Source organism: Drosophila busckii, chromosome 3L, assembly GCF_011750605.1.
Source record: "Drosophila busckii strain San Diego stock center, stock number 13000-0081.31 chromosome 3L, ASM1175060v1, whole genome shotgun sequence".
Lineage (NCBI taxonomy): Eukaryota > Metazoa > Arthropoda > Insecta > Diptera > Drosophilidae > Drosophila > Drosophila busckii.
Genome location: NC_046606.1, coordinates 9,491,643 through 9,508,915, shown reverse-complemented (window position 1 = coordinate 9,508,915; position 17,273 = coordinate 9,491,643). Strand labels below are relative to the sequence as shown.

Sequence of the window (17,273 nt, the reverse complement as noted above, 5' to 3'; positions counted from 1 at the left end):
CAAGCAACCGCGCGCTCTTAGCACTGGCCCACAGTCCACTTCGTTCACGTTCACACATTTGGAATTGAAACACACCACAGTTCATTTTTACTGAGGGTTATTTTTTGCTCTGTTGCGTTTCTCCGTTTCATCGTCTCTTTTGTTTTGGTGCTGGTGTGTGTCATTCTCTTATCATTCGTCACTTGAGCCCCACATATCTGGTCGCCGTCGTTTCAGTTCAACTTGAATCTTTTTACCGTTTGGTTGGAAGCGCGCATCAATTTCAACTCCGCGAAACGACTTACAGTTTTCAAATCGTCTAGCCGTCGTTTTTCTCGTTTTGTTTTGTGTTTACCCTCCTTACTGGATTGTGCGCGCCAAATTTGTAAAAAGATAGCAAACAAGGAATTACAATAATATTAATCTTAAAACGTATTTACGTGAAATTCGTGTAATGTTCATAAACTGTTAAATGTGAAAACCAAAAACAAATTGTCTTGGCAAAAATAACAAACACCATTGTGAAGTGACTTTCAAAAAATTGTACAAGCTCTTCACATGAGTCTTAAAACAATTTACTAAAACTAAACGCAGTTTGCGTCTGTGTTTTTTATGTATGTGTGCTACGGATCGTGCAAGGCTCCAGCTACACCTACACACACGTACGCACCATAATAATTACGGCCTACTCATGAAATGCAAAAGTTGGTCGAATAAAATCAACAATTTTGTTGTAAGGAAACTTAAATCGATTAAGGTAAATATACAAGTCCAACTTTTTCCACAACTTAATAAATTTCCAAGTGCCAGCAGTAAAAAATTAAATTGTTAGCTACCATTTTATAATTGAAATTGGATATTTATTTCATGTGGTAAAAAAAAATGCAACGCAGTGTAATTTAATAAATGCATTTAAATTCGTTTATTTGAAAAAAAAAAACCTTACAACTGCAGTATTCAGCTTATCGAATATATTTAAAATATACAAATAATTCAAGTCTGAAATAAAAATGTTAGTTCATTTAGGACTTGAAAAAAATATTAGTACAAAAAATAACCGTTAAAATAAATTTTTGAAAATTTATTTTTGTGCATATGAAGCGATTTTATATATTTTATTTTTTGTTGCCTGCAGTAATAATTTCCTTTTGCTTCATGATTTTAGAAATTTATTATTAATAGTAATGAGTTTTTATTTTTATATTTAAAAAAAAAATAACAAAATCGACTTGTTAAATTTTTGTGATGTATTTCAAATGTGGTGAAATAGCACAGCAATGTTTTTTCTAAATGTGTTTCTGCGTTTATTTTATATAAAGGCTATTCAACATTATGAACTTGGCAGATAAATACGCAAATAATTAAATTAATAAAGTAAACAACAAAATAATGCACAGTGTTCTTTGAACTCGCCTCTATTCTCGCTTTCTCGTATTTTGTTGTCATTGTTTTTACACACGGATGAATAAAATAAACTTTTTTTATTGACAATTAAAGAGTCGCGAGCAGAGGCAAGCGACAATAACAACTAAATAATAAATCATTTATTTATTTATTACATTTTCACAGACTCTCGCATACAGTTTGTAATTGCGCTTCTCTGTTGCACAGCCTACTCTCCCTTCCTTTTGTGCGCCTTTCACTTGTCTTGCTTACATACAAACATTCGTACATACAAATACATAAATACATACAAAGAAATATATGTATGTATGTGTGTATGCATGTACTGAGAAACTGCATATTTTATAATATTTATTTACATTTAATGTTGGCATCGAGTTGTTTTGTTTTGTTTTTGTTTTCGTTGTCTTTGCTACCTTCGGTTTTGTTTCCTTGTCCTTGTCTCTACCTCGTAACTTCTCGAATTGTTTTTCCTACGGTGTGTGAGTGTGTAGTTGTTATTGTTTATTTTTACATCTTGTCTCCCTTTCTCTCTCTCTCCTCCTATCTCTCTTATGTGCTACGAATTCTTTAAATTCTTTTTTTCCAGCGGGAAAAACGAGTTTTTCCAGGCATTCTGCTTCTTGCTTTGTTTACAGTTAGGAATGCGGGCCCCATGTCTCTTGAACTCAAAAAGAGCAACCAAAAACAAAAACGCGCTTTTCTCTTTTCATGCTGTGTGGATGCCATTCGTCGTACGTTGTGTGTGGATTTCGTTCATAATTCTGTGGAAAACTAAACTCACACACACGCACACTAAGCAATTACAAAACATTCAACGACGACGACGACGACGACGACTCTCTGTTAATCTGTATACATACATACAAACATATCTACATGTACATATCTCGCTCTCACGATACGAAAACAAGAAAAGAAAAAAAATAAGAAATTCGAAGGCGCCAGCCAAATAGCCAACAACAACAAAAATGCCATTCAGCGACGACTGCGCTGCTTTGGCCCCATTTATTAACACATTGGTTTCGCTCTCACTCTCTCGGTTTTGCTTGCGCTCCGCGCTCTCTGCCCAAATCGCCGCCTCTCTCGGCTGCTGTTACGAGACTTTGTTGGGGCTCCATCATTTTTTTCTGATTAGTTTTTGTGGAGCTTTGAAACCGGACGTTTCGTTTCGTTTGTGTACGGTGTTACGATACACACATACACACACACACGCCCGCCCATAGTTTGATATGTGTGTGTGTTTGGTCTAACAGCTCTCAGCTCAGTGCGATTAAATAATACTCCAAACAAAAATTACATAAAGATTCAAAAGCAAAGCAAATAAATTAAAGCAACAAACGTACATAGTTCTATTTGTATTTGTTGCATAAATTGTTATCGTTACGTTATAGTTCAAATTACGTTACCGTTCATAAAAAGTTCCTAAATATATGTATATGTACATACATACACAGTAACAACAACAACAACAAAAGTCGTCATCGTGCGTGTTCCTGTTCCGTTTCGTAGCTTAATACAATTTGTATGTACTTTCGTGGAATTTTTGTTAGCTAGTTAAGAAACAACAACAAAAACAATGCGAATTGTTTATAATCCAACACTTGTGTGTGTTCATTCGATGTGTGTGTCTGCAACAACAAATTAGTGCAAAATTTTTGAAAAGCGAAATTTAAAAAAAAAAACAAAAACGTTAAATACAAATACAATTAAAATTCCACGCACACACGTTTTTGCCCGCTACGTTCACTGCCTCCTCTGCTGCTCTCATTGGAATTTGTACCGTAATACGCAATTACAACATAAAATACACAAACAGAGAGGCGCGCGCCTTATACTCCAATGTAAGTGCCATGTGTGCGAAAGAGACACACAGCTAGTCAGACAAAGAGAGCGCGACTTGGGGCTCTCCCCGAAAGCGCATTCCAGTTGGAATTCACACACACTCTGTGTGTGCATTTGCATTCGAACATTGTTTGTGTTTTTGTTGTGTGTGCGAGTGTGTGTGTGTGTGTGTGTGTTTGGCTTTGCGCTCTGCATTTTCATTCATAAGCTGCCATTTTTACAACCTCGCTGATGTTTTTGTTATTGGGGGCCTTGTGTACTTTGATTTTACTGTCAGTTTGTTGTTAACTTATTATCCAAAATTAAATGTGCACAAAAATTGTTAGTTTAATCATTTTTTATAAGCTAGCAAGAGTTCGACGCAGATAAGAGCGATTTAAAAATTCCCATTTCGCAATATGGCGGAGGTAATCAAAATTCTTTTGCTTAAGAATTTATGCTACACACTCACACATGCATATAAAGACATAAAAGAATGTATGTACATACGTGTTTTTTTTCTATATAATTATAATGAAACCTACCTCACTTGATTGGCCTGATCTGTTGATCTCTCAACAAATGGCCACCAAATTATGCAAAACATGTCGCAGTGCCTTGTTGAACAAAAAAAAAAAAAACAACACAAAAGTAGGAGGAAAAGATAACAAAAATTCCGAAACGTTCAAAGCAACAATAAAAAACTTTTATTAAACGACCAGCTAAAAATAAACCACAACAATTTTCATAGAAAAAACAACAACAGCGAAAATCAGGCAAAAAATTTTCTGCGAATTGTTTTTATATACACAAAAAACAAAAAAAAAAAAAAACAAGAATTAAAACGCCCACGTTAGGAAATTGCAAAAAAATAAAACAACATTTAAAAAGTGAAAGGTATTTGCAAGAAGCTGTTGCGTGGGTGGTAAAGTTAACTACTGCTATATGAAAATTAAATTAATTTCATTGAAATATTGCAGCGAGCGTAAATTGTTTTTATAGTAAAATAAACAGTGGCTAGAACTAAAAATATTCCAAAGAGCGATGTTATTATAATAAATGATTTCTTTTTAATGTGACTACAGTTTGTTGCTTCTTCTTCTTCTAGCGTGCCCCTTTAGGTTTCAATTGGTTGCAATTTGTGCGCTAGACGAACGTTGTTATTATTCTTTTTGTTGTTATTTTTAAAACTAAATTGAAGAAAATGCAGAGCGTGATAGAAGGGTGAGAGGAAGAGAAGAGAGGAGAGAAGTGTCGCAGCAGCAGCAGCAATAAAATAGATTCATTTAAATGTCATTTTTGTCTAGACGACCAACGATCAGATACAGATACAGATATAAATATATCTCAAGCAATATAAATATATTGTGTCATATGTTCTCACAGCACACACACGCCCACTCTCGAAATTAAGGAGGGGGCGCGTTCTAGTTGCGCACATGATTTTTTTTATTGCGCTTTCTTATAAATAAATTCATTTTATGGTAATCAGCTGATGTTTCCTCTTAGTTACGGGCAAACACAGAAAAAATTATTATTTATTTATTTTATGATCATATTTTGTTGTGAACCAGTTTTATGCTATTTCTGCGTTTTGTTTTGTTTTCTTCTGCTGGAGCCTCTGACGCAGTTCCAAACACTGTTAGGTGCTAATTGGCAAGAGTAGAAAAAAGTAATAGTATTAAATACGATTTAAAATAAAATAAAAGTAGGTTGACCGCAAATTTGGCGGCAAAGTTGAAAACAAATATACAAATTTATGTTTATTTGATTTTTTGTTGTTGTCTCTCTAGATATAGTAAGGTCATTTGAATAAACACTTGTCAAACTGAACCAACAGCATTCCATTTTCATTGAGTAAAATACATAAACAAACTAAACATTATCAAGCTGACTTAATGGATTTTGGTGCGGGAAATTAAGTAAAATGTTTTTTTCTTTTTAACTATGTTTAATCTTTAGACCTTTTTCTCTTGCCCCCCCTCATTCGATTCATCACATTCTCATTGCTCTGGTTCTTTTATTCGGTTTTCTGGGGTTTTCTTAGTGAACTTGTTTTTGCCTTTTGTTACCGTTTTGAAGTCTGGTTTCGTTTTTTCGTCGTTTCATTGTGAATTTAATATTGTACTTTCATTGACGCATTTGTTAACCTTGTTATTTTTTTAATGGCATTTTGAAATTTATTTAAATTTTGTATTTTTTGCATTCGATTGTGATTTGTTTTTGCATAAATTGTACATTTTGGCTTTATTTGATTTTGTGATAAAATCGGCGCTGCCAAGAAACTTGCCGTAGTCAACGCGTCTGGCTCCCCACCCGATTCCCCTGAAAAACCAACAACAACAACAACAAGAACGCCACTTAAATATCCAAGTTTCATTCTTAATAACAAAAAATATATGAAAACAAAAACTATGAAAAAAATTGTAAACAGGTGGCAATGAACTTTATTATGCTAAGAAATCCTTGAACCCGGAATAAAGCACAAACTAACAACAATATGTAAAGACAAGAACCACAACGAGCACGCGAGTGCGCGAAAGAGACAGCAATATGCTGACGTCAATGGCGCTGACCATTGGATAGACGCAACAGCAACAGCAACAACAACAACATGAGCGGGGCTGGCAATAATAATAAAGAAAAAAACAAAAACAGAGGTAGAAGTACATATAAAGCATAGGCCTAAAAAAATTATATTTCTTGTCAGCCTTATGTGAACCTGTTTGTGTTTTTGTTCGCTCTGCCGCTGCCGCTGCCTCTTGCCAGTTCCGCTTTGTTGTTGCTTTTTGTATGTTGAGCTGGTTGCGACTGCGCATTTACAATTTAACTCCCCATTGATTGATTATTCATATATCTCTCTCTCTCTCTCTTCTCTCTCTTGCAGAATAACGGTACACAGCAGATAGTAGCACCTAGCAGCGCAGCCAGCAGCATCGCAGCAGCCGCCGCCGTAGTTGTTACGGCCTCGAGCAGCAGCTGCAGCAGCAGCAGCAGCAGCAGCAACAGCAACAATTGTGAGCAGCAGCAGCAGCAACAATTAAATATTGCAACCGTGGCAGCAGCAACAGCAACAACAGCAGTAGCAGCAACAACGGCAACAATGCCGGCGGCTATGCAAAAGGAGAAAGCCTCAACTCTAGTATCCTTGAACGAGACAAATCTCACGGAGCATAAATTTAAGGACTTGGCGGTCGTGTTCGGTGCCATGGCAACGACAGCAGCGGCGCAAACCACGCGTCTCCAACACACATGCGCCTGTGGAGCGGCAACAGCAACAGCGACAGCAGCAGCAACGCAAGCGACAGCAACAGCAACACTCACTGAGAACAACAACATAAATAATAATAACAACAACGGCAACAACAGCAGCTTTTGCTACAGCAGAAGCGGCAACACCTTTCTAACAAAAGGTAAGCAACATTGCGGATTTGGCCTAGCAACATGTTGCTAATTGAGCAATCGCTCGCTATTCTCTTTGTTTTGATTCACAGGCTACACATCGCCATTGGCAGCAGCAGTTGCGGCCGGCGGCAATTCACTCAATTCAAGGCTACAAACTCAGCGTTCCAATTCCATGCAGCAGCAACTGAAGCAACAACAACAGCAGCAGCAGCAGCAGCAACAACAACAGCAGCAGCAGCAACAGCTACTGCAGCAGCGGCAGCGACAGCTGCAGCAGCAGCAACAGGAACAATCAGCTTCACCTCCGCCAGCAGCAGCAGTCGTTGTCGCTCCACAAGCGCAGACGCCGCCACGCAAATCGCCCAAGGATTACATCTTTGGTCGCTACATTGGCGAGGGCAGCTTTAGCATCGTTTACCTGGCCCAGGACATACACACGCAACGCCCCTATGCAAGTGAGTAATCAGTTAGACTACTATATATATATATATACTATATATATATGCAGACATTAGCATTGGCTGCAGCATTTGTGGGGCTGCTTGGCGCCAGGCGAAAAATGCGGTCGCTACGGCGGCGCCAACCGCCCCCGGGTTGACACCAACGCCCCACCGCCCGCTTTAGTCACCTGTTGTAGTTGCTACTGCCAACAAATTAAAATACACACACACACACACACACTCAGACGTAGCAGAAACTGAAACCAGCTGTTTCTGGTTTGAGCTTTGTTGCTTAACAAAAAATAAAACACTTGATGCGCCAGGTGACAAATTTCTTTCGGTCTCTCGTATACCAAACAAATAGTTCAACACGCATAATTTCTGTTACAAATTTCATCAGCCAAATACATTTTTTATCTCCCGTTAAATACGCATGTACTATATGTATATTTGTATTTGTATATAGCGTTGACGTCTTTTGATAATCAACACAGCCGACAGCATCGTCTCTCTCTCTCTCTCTCTCGCTCTCGCTCTCTTGATAGATAACACTGACGCCCGCACACACGCAATTGATGACAGTTTCGTTTTGTTTTCTATTATATTGTTGCCTTGTTTATCGATTGAAACAGCAAACAAAAAAAAAAAAGATCAGCTGCTCAGTCCAGTCAACGCGATAAGCGCGTCACAAAAATAAACAGCAACTTCTACTCCCTCCCGCTCTCTCTTTCGCTCTTAGCAAATATCACTTGTTGTCAGCAGCAATTTCAAACTAGCAGCATAAAATCTAAAAACATTAAGTTAAGACCCAGGCACGTGTCGCTCGAATGCAGCGCAGCAAAAATAAATAAAAATTGCAATACACACACAATAATGTGCAACAAAAGCAAAAGACAAAGTTAAGCGGCGCGTGTCTTGCACTAAGCTTTTTAGGCTTGATTGTGCTTTTGCTGCTTCTGCTGCTGCTGCTGCAGTTCGCTGCCAGCGTTGACGCAGCTGCGCTGCTGATAAAGCAGAACTTAAAACAACAGCAAAGCGCGCCTTGCACGCGCTGCCAGAATGAAACGGTGTGTAGAGAGATAGAAGCGCGATGAGTGAGTGAGTGAGTGTGCGAGTGTGTGTGTGTGTGGGTGGGGGAAAGAGAGTAAAGCAAGCTTTGAATGTTTATTGACACTTGCAGAGGCGTGTGCATTTGCTTAACCGTTATTTTAATGCTCTGTGTTTAAATATAGACACGGACTCGTGTCGTGTGGCCCGTCACTGCTGCTGCTGCTGCTGCTCATTAAGCTTACAGTGGCTTGTGTTATATTTTTATTTAAATAAAAGCTTAGTTTGCACTTTTTGACATTGAATATATGTTGCGTGCAAAATGTTGTAAAAATATTGACGTACAGCAGCTGAAGGTCAACATATGTTTTATGCATGTGTGTTACTGTTATTGTGTGCTTTTATTAATATACACACACACACACTTTTCCATTCGCTTGTTCCTGTTTTTGCCAGTGCTCTGGCATCAACAACAGTCAACACCCCCGACTCCCATACAGACAGGCAACAAGCAGCTTGACAGCAGCGCAAACCGATTTTTACTTGTATTCATTTGTTTACATACACGCATACGCAACACAATGTCTGCAACATATCATTGTCTGGCAACATGTTGCCAACGCCCACTCTCGTGCGCTCTCTCTCTCTGCCCAAATTGCCCTGTTCGCTGCTCATGATGAACGCAGCAATTTTCGTTTTCATTACGTTTGTCTTAAGAACATTGTCGCAGTGCTTCAAAGTGTGAGCGCAAAATATATATGTATGCGTTTGTGTGTGTGTGTGTGGGCTAGTTACGCTGTATTGGGATAATAAATAAATTCGTTTTTACGCATTTTCACATTGTCTCGTTTTTGCTTTTTCGGCTATACACAAATCACTTCCAGCTTACTTTTTGCTCAGACAGCAGCTGTTTAGCAGATTTTCCGGGCACATTTCTTACCTGAGTCGCCAGCAGCAGCAGAAACAACAACAACTACAATAGTTATAATAATAATAACAACAACACGTGCGCCCTAATGCTGCGCAGCTGCGTTTCCAAATCCGTGAGAACTTCACTCGAAGTGAAGTGAAGTTATTTGTTGTTGCTCTTGTTATTGCTTTTGCATTTTTTTCTGCACCCACGCGACAGCGTTGATATAAACTGCAGCTAACTGTTAATGCTCGAAATGCAAAGAGAGAGCGCGCGCGCTCACTCTCTGTCGCTCTTAGAAATTTAGTATACAGATCGCTACCTTGCCGCAGCCCCCTGGGCTGTCTGTCGGCTCGTTTCCTTGTCTGGGGTTGTGTTTGCCTCTACCTTGTCGTCGTCGTCTTCTTCTTCTTCTTGAGTTGAGTGTGCGTGTGTGTCTACTCCTTGTTCTTCTTTCATGTTGTGTTATTTTTAATTACAACAGCAGCTGCGCAGTCGCAGCTGGACTGAGGTTAAATAACCTTTTGCCAGTGGCGTTGGCTCCCTCTTGCTTTCGATCTCGCTCTCGCTCACTCTTTTGCGTATTGTAACATAATATTTGATGAATTTGGGTCATTCAACTTCTGGCGAGCGCGTATCCCTTTTGTGCCATAACTTTTTTATGTGCGTTTTTTTTTCTTTTTGCTGATTCATAACAACTGTTATTATTTGTTTTTATTTATATTTTGCTTGCACCTGTGCGCAACGCCTGAAGTTGCTTTTATTTTCAATACATTTCTACCAATTGGGCTTGTGGCACGTGTCAACTACTAGGCGATTCACCAAGTCGCCAGCAAGTCGCCTTGGCCCCCTTTTTATAATAACAAACACACACACATACACATGTATACATATTAGTAAGTTGTTGTCTCTCTTGACTGGCAAAAATCCTTTGCGTGCCATCAACATGTTCCACATGTTGCCCTAAAGGGCAATAGACTTTTTTTCGTCAGGCAGCAACAATAACAATAAAAACGGAGGCGCACTCAAAATTGTTATTACGGTAACAACACACGGAACAGCAGCAGCAACAAAAACAACAACAACAATATTAACGCACTGTCGTAAGCCCCTCATACGACGCTCAAAAGCTCATTGCTATGTTACCTGCGTGCTGTGGATTTGTTTGTGGTCCCCACATATTTAAAACAAAGCAACAAAAAACAAAAAAAAAAAACAGCAAGCTAATATGTTTCAAGCGAACATAAACTTACGTCATGCTGTAGTTTGCGAGAATGTGAGAACGAGAGGGAAGAGAGTTTGCTATCGCAATTTTGTTGCTTTTTTGCCAATTTTGGCGCCTCTAATTAATGAAATTGAATGCTGTGCGAGACAATGCGAATTGGCACACACACACACACACACACACACATGCAAAACACATTGACTATCAGTATATTTTTGTTTCCTCTGTTTTATGTCAATTTGCCTGTTACCAAAAATGCGGCCAATAAATTAAGCGTACATTAAAAAAAAAAAAAAAAAGATATGTATTGGAACATGTCGATGTCGCGTGGGCCGCTTAGAGTTCCACGCCGCTCCTCCCCCCTCGCCACACAATTCTCAGCCCCAGACCCACGCAGAGCAAACACGAAAAGTTTTCGTTGCTATTGGGGAATCAAAAATGTTGCTAAAAATAGTTTACACTTTAATATGATTACACCTAGAGTTTGTTTAGCGTCTTGCGCTCTCTCTCTCTCTTAAGTTTCCTCTAGGTTTCGACTTCCTGCTTAACGTGTTTCAATCCCACAACATTGCTCCAACGAACGGCCTTGCGCCCAATTAACTAAGCAAGACTTTGTGCTTTGTCGCTCTCGCTCTCTTCAAGAGAGTCGCTTGGAGTGGAGTTGGTGGAATGTAATCCAACAACATTTCTGGTTGCAGCAGCAGCAGCATTGAGTATTGTGTACAGTTGGAGTTTGCTGCAGCATCTTCCAGTGTCTTTATTTATAGAATCGTTTGAATGTTGGCTTCAATTGCAATTTATGGTTGCCCACTGTGTTTTTCTCTCAGTCGCAGTCGCAGTCTCAGTCACTCGATTGCATTTGAAGCCAAACTCGTTGTGCTGCATTCCATTGTATTGCATTTGTAAACTGTCAATGTGTGTGTGTGTGTATTGCATTTTTGGCGCCTCTTTATCTCGCGCGCCCTCCACGCTACGCTCTCTGTTAAGTACAGTGGGGCAGACATCAAATAAATTCACGCTTTGGACAAATTTATATTTATGCTTATCGTTGCCAGCTGCTAAGCTGTTGCTATTTATCATACATATGTATAGACACACACATACACATGTACATAAGTATGCTTGTGTACATTTTGCACATGCGCCGATGCCAAGTTCAAGGCTGCGCTTTCGTTGCCTTATCATAGTCGCCGCGTCGTGCATTAAACCCAAAAAATACTCAAAAAAAAAAGACAACAAAAGTAAATACGCGTACTTATGTACGTTTGTATGTGTGTATACATATCATTAAAAAAAAACCGCAGCTCTGCAAATGGCGTGTAAAAAAAAATTAAAATAAATATAATGAGACAAACAAGTAAACATAAGCACTGCAAAGTTATGTGCACATTTCTTCTTCTTCTTCTTTGTATGTTTAATAGAAAGCCTGCATCTGTATTCTGTTGTATTTTTGAAGGTCAATTTTATTTATACGCACTTTTGTCGTCGTCTAGTGGGAAATTTCAAAAACATAAAAAACGCTCTCGGTTTATTTTCTACTTATCTTTTAATTGCTATTATTTTTATTTTGCATTTGTATTTAGTTTTCTATACAAACACACACACACATACATACATACATATGTTTATTCCACTTGACTTATCGCTTCTGATTTGTTTTTCGTCGACCAGTTGTTGCGATCTTGATAAAACGGCAAAAAATAATCGCGAAAAGAAAAAAAAAAAGTTTTGTTTTATTTTCTATTGCCTATGCCGCATACATGCGCAAATATGTAGATATAGTGCCTGGTAATTTATTATATTCTTCGGCTTTTGTTTATTCATATTTTCGCAATTTTAGTGTGTGTGTGTGCGGCTTGCTTTTGCCAAAAAATAAACAATCTTTTGCGTTTTATGTTTTGTTTGTGCCTCTAACAAGTTTAGTAGTTTTTTCCCACGATTTTGAAATCAAAGCATATGCCAAAAGCATATAATTTATGAATTTTGCGTAGCAACGCCAAAGATATTGTATAAGAGCTAAAATGAAAAAGAAAAAATAAATACGCGAACAGACTGATAAGCACCGTTAAACTTTTCCTGCAAAGCTAGCGATTAGCAAATGTTCCAATGCCAAAAGATTCCTGCGACATGTGCGTGTGTGTCTTGCGGATAGTTCAACAACCAGTTTAGAATTTCTTAAGAGAGAGAGAGAGCGCAGAGCAGCTTAAAGAGCGCGGAGGGCAGAGCGCGAAGAGCGGGGGAATCAAGTTCTCAAAGCGCGCTCGCTTTCGTTGCTTTGTCGTTGTTAATTTAGCAATTTGAGCAAATTCCTTTTTCATGTTGCTTGGTGGTTTATTTGCTGCTTGGCGCTTCCCTTTGGCTTTGCATTCATTTCAATAAATCACACATAAGGAATACAAAATAAACAGGCGACAAAACACGATCAGCGAAGGCGTCGCTGACAATTTTGTCGCCTGGCTGCAGTTTATTTGATTTTTAATGCGCGTGCGCACATAAATTAGCTGAATGAATATGCAGACTATAATTAATTAATTGTGACAGTTTTACAGTTACTAACTCTTCGCTCTCTTTCGCTCCTTCCATTGCAGTCAAAGTATGCCAGAAGAGTCAAATACTGCGGGAGCACAAGCAGGATTACATCAAGCGCGAGCGCGAAGTGATGCACATGATGACCAATGTGCCGGGCTTTGTGAACTTGTCGTGCACGTTCCAGGATCAGCGCTCCCTCTACTTTGTGATGACCCATGCCCGCAAGGGCGATCTCCTGCCCTACATCAATCGCGTCGGCAGCTTCGACGTCGCCTGCACGCGTCACTACGCCGCCGAGCTGCTGCTCGCCTGCGAGCAAATGCATCGTCGCAATGTCATCCATCGCGACCTGAAGCCGGAGAACATTCTGCTGGACGAGGATATGCATACGCTGATAGCGGACTTTGGATCCGCCAAGGTGATGACGCCCGAGGAGCGTGCGGAGGCCGTGGAGCAGCTGTCCAAGAGCAGCAGCGATCAGATTGATTCACATTGTCGTCGCTCGGCGCACAGCTCGGACGATGATGATGACGATAGCGAGTGTGAAGTGTATGACGATGATGATGAGGAGGAGGACTATGAGGAATCCCACGATGAGTCCAACTCCTATCTGATTGTGGCTGATCGCGAGGACAGCTGCCGCTCACCGCGACATCGTCGCAACAACTACAACAATCGCAGAAGACGCGGCAGCTTTGTGGGCACCGCTCAGTATGTTTCACCCGAAGTGCTTCAGAATCTGCCCGTGACGCCAGCCGCTGATCTTTGGGCGCTGGCCTGCATCATTTATCAAATGATATCGGGTCTGCCGCCGTTCCGCGGTGGCAACGACTACGTCATCTTCAAGGAGATTCTGGGCAGCGCTGTTGTCTTCCCCGAAGGCTTTGACAAGGACGCTGAGGATTTGGTGCGTCGCCTGCTGAAAATCGATCCACGCGAGCGTCTGGGCGCTCAGGATGAGTTCGGCCACTATGAGAGCATTCGCTCGCATCCGTTCTTCGCCGGCATTGACTGGAAGACGCTGCGCCAGCAAACACCCCCGCCCATCTATCCCTATCTGCCAGGCGTGAGCCAGGACGAGCAGTTCCCAGCGGTAAATGGCTGCAGCAGTAATCTGCCCATAAGCGGCGATCTGGAGCCGGGTCTGGATGAGCGCCAAATCACGCGTCTGCTCAGCGCCGAGCTGGGTGTGGGCAGCAGCATTGCTGCGCCGGCACAGAAGCCTTCAACAGCAAAGAGTAAGTGGACACTAATGCAAACTGCTAAGCAAGTTAACTAATTGTGCTCCGTTTAGATTCCTTCGATTTGAGCGATGCACAGAAGCAGCAGCGCCTCGAGGCACAAAAGACTGACAAGTGGCATGTGTTTGCCGACGGCGAGGTGATCCTCAAGCGCGGATTTGTGAACAAGCGCAAGGGACTGTTCGCACGCAAGCGAATGCTGCTGCTGACGACGGGTCCGCGTCTGATCTACATTGATCCGGTGCAGATGATTAAGAAGGGCGAGATTCCATGGAGTGCCGAGCTGCGCGCCGAGGTCAAGAACTTCAAGATCTTCTTTGTGCATACGGTAAGTTGCCAATCCGTGTGCATGTGGGTTAACAAACCGCAAAGTATGCTGCAATAGTTTAATGAACTTCCTCATCGTCATCATGATGACGTCATCGCAGCTTTGGCCCATTGAGCGTTTCGGTTTATAGCTGCGGCACGTGTGTTTACGAGCTCGAAACTCAATTAAATGCGACATTGAAAACTGCACACGCAACGCAGATAAAAACAAATTAATTCAACACTTGTTTGGTTTTATTTTTATGGCCTTTTGACTAACTTTTTGTTTGCTTTGCTCTGTCTCTTTTAGCCAAATCGCACCTACTATCTGGACGATCCCGAGGGCTATGCCATACACTGGTCCGAAGCCATTGAGAGCATGTCCAAGCTGAGCTACGGCGATGCGAGAGCAACAGCCACGTCGGCGACAACAACAACAACGACAAGCGTCAGCTCCTTCAGCTGCTCCACAGGCGGCGGCGGCAGCAGCAGCAGCAACAACAGCCTGGCCGCCAACTCCTACACCCTGCTACCCGCCAACGCCTTCAGCAGCAGCAGCAGCAGTTCGCCCACAGCGCGGCGTCTGTCTCCATCGCAGCGACAGCAGCAGCAGCAACCTGAGGAGACAACAACAACAGCAACAATTAAAGCAACAGCAATGTCATCGTCGCCAACATCAACGGCGCGGAGTAAAAAAACAGCGTCGAAATAAAAAGTGGCACACACTGAAAGAAATTCTGTTACTGTTTCTCTTTGCTGTCTGCTGTGTGTGGCTGCGAAATTAAATTCTAATTTAGTTGAAATTTAGTGCAAAAAGGCAACGTATAGTGCTAATTAGAACTTTCGTTTCGTAAACTTTTGTTCATTTGTTTAATGTTTAATTGAGAAATTGTGCTTAGTGCATTAGTCGGCAAATTAGGGCAGTAAACTAAGCAAAAAGCGATATACACACATATATATATTATATAACTATAATAATCTACATAATATGATTACTAATACTTATTAAATTAATACACACACACATATATTTATACAACAATTTAAAAATTAATATGTGCACACACACACATGAACAGTCGATAGATGGCGCTAGCACAAATAGCATTATAAATTTCTAAACAAAACAAAAAAAAATACATAGATATTTTTTAGCGCGTAGTTAGTCACAATTTAAATGAATTCAAATTTAGCAAAAGCTCGCGCCAATTTTCGCTTCGTGTTCGGTGTGTGCGCATTGCGGGGAGAGAGACGCATTCTAATCTTAAGTCCAAAAAACAACACTAAATTCAATTGTATTTAGCTAATCTTTATTTAATAACTGTAAATCTACATATATATATTATATATTATGGAGTGTGTTTGTCATGTCACGTAACTGTAACTTTATAATAGAGAGAGACATTGTATAAAATAATGCGCACGTCTTTAAGAAAACGCCTAAAAATCGATGAAAAAAAATATTAAAAACAAAAAAAAAAAAGAATTACCACATAGGTTAAATAAATAGCGGAAAAAGCAGTTTAGTAAATCGGCCGTCAAGTCCGATTTAATATATACATATATAGCTCGCTCAACTTTCTAGTAAGAAAATTTTTTTGTATGCTAATTTTTTGATTTTTACAATTAATTTATAACAAAATGCTTATTTGCCCTATAAAGAAACGTATAAGACTTTGAACAACTATTTAAAGCAGAAAAACAAAAACAAACGAAAAAAAAAAAAATGAAACTACAAGAAACTTAAACAAAATATACATGAATATATTATATACATATATATACATCTATATATATATATATACAAGAAAAGAATAATCAAGCAACTAGCAAGTAAAATAGTAACGTAAAAATTTAGTTGAAATTACACTATTGGCTTTGGATTTTTGAATATTTTTATATCGTGTATTCGTATTGTATAACTCCAAACATTTGTTTTTTGTTTTCAACTGATTGTTTTTGTTTTCGGCTTATATTCTTTTGTTTAGTGTAGGAGAAGTGGAGAAGAAGAAAGTGTAAAGTGTAAATTACAGTTAGCTTGAAAAGTTCGTTGAGAAGAAACAGGTATAAAAATTGAATTTTTAATTAAATTATATACATACCCATACACAAAACTAAAACAAAGATAATGTTAATTAAGAATACATTACGATTATTATACGATCGTATATATATATATATATAGCATAACAAACAATTATGTTCGGCATTTTGTTATGTTCGTTCATATTTGGAGAAAAGTTTCTAAAACTCGCGCGTATTAGTTCAATTGTAAAGCCTAAGTTACGCCCTAGAACACGCCCCTAATCATTACACTACTACAACTACAACAACAACAACAACAACAACTCGCCCTATTTAAGTAATCTATATATGTATATTGAGAGAATGATCGATCGATCGATCGATCGGTAGAGATAGTGAGAGCTGGATTTAAGTGAGAAAAACACAAAGAAAGAAAGCAAAAAATACATTTGTATATACATATCGCGTCCCGCATTTATGGTGGGCGTGGCCGTAGCAGCAATTTAAAACTATATATATACATATATAATATATATATAAAAATATAGATTACAACGTTACGCAAGTATACAATTAATTGAATTAAACTAAATTAAATTAAATTAAATTAATGTAAACTAAATTTAACTGAATTAAATTGTATAATTTATTTAAAACGCAAAGAATAGTGAGTGAAAAGAAAACAAAAGAAAAATGTAAATTAATATAAATTCATATTTATATATAAACTCACGCCGTCACACATAATAGTATAAAAAAATATATATATATATATACATAAATTAATTTGGTCAAAAAGCAAAAAAGAGAAAAGCTCCAAAAAAAGATAAACGTATCATTAAAAATTAAAAAATTGAAAACATTTTCAAAACCACAAAAAATTTACAACAAATTGTTTTTATTTCCGTTTGGTTTTAAGCATTGGCAACATTTTTCGG

General features: G+C 39.1%; 1 protein-coding gene across 1 annotated transcript; it reads left to right on the top strand.

Moving 5' to 3' along the window:
- Positions 1-223: 223 nt before the first annotated feature.
- On the top strand, positions 224-16,073 carry LOC108599892 (3-phosphoinositide-dependent protein kinase 1). Its single transcript, XM_017987081.2, has 6 exons — positions 224-736; positions 6,095-6,620; positions 6,702-7,067; positions 12,823-14,001; positions 14,058-14,332; positions 14,621-16,073. The coding sequence occupies exons 1-6, from the start codon at positions 596-598 to the stop codon at positions 15,020-15,022; spliced, it is 2,889 nt and encodes a 962-aa protein (XP_017842570.2). The 5' UTR covers positions 224-595; the 3' UTR covers positions 15,023-16,073.
- Positions 16,074-17,273: the final 1,200 nt, after the last annotated feature.

Coding starts and splice junctions, on each gene's coding strand:
- LOC108599892 (XM_017987081.2), top strand. CDS start 596: ATGTGTGCTACGGATCGTGCAAGGCTCCAGCTACACCTACACACACGT. Junction 737..6,094: donor GGAAACTTAAATCGATTAAG/GTAAATATACAA, acceptor TCTCTCTTGCAG/AATAACGGTACACAGCAGAT. Junction 7,068..12,822: donor CACGCAACGCCCCTATGCAA/GTGAGTAATCAG, acceptor CTTCCATTGCAG/TCAAAGTATGCCAGAAGAGT.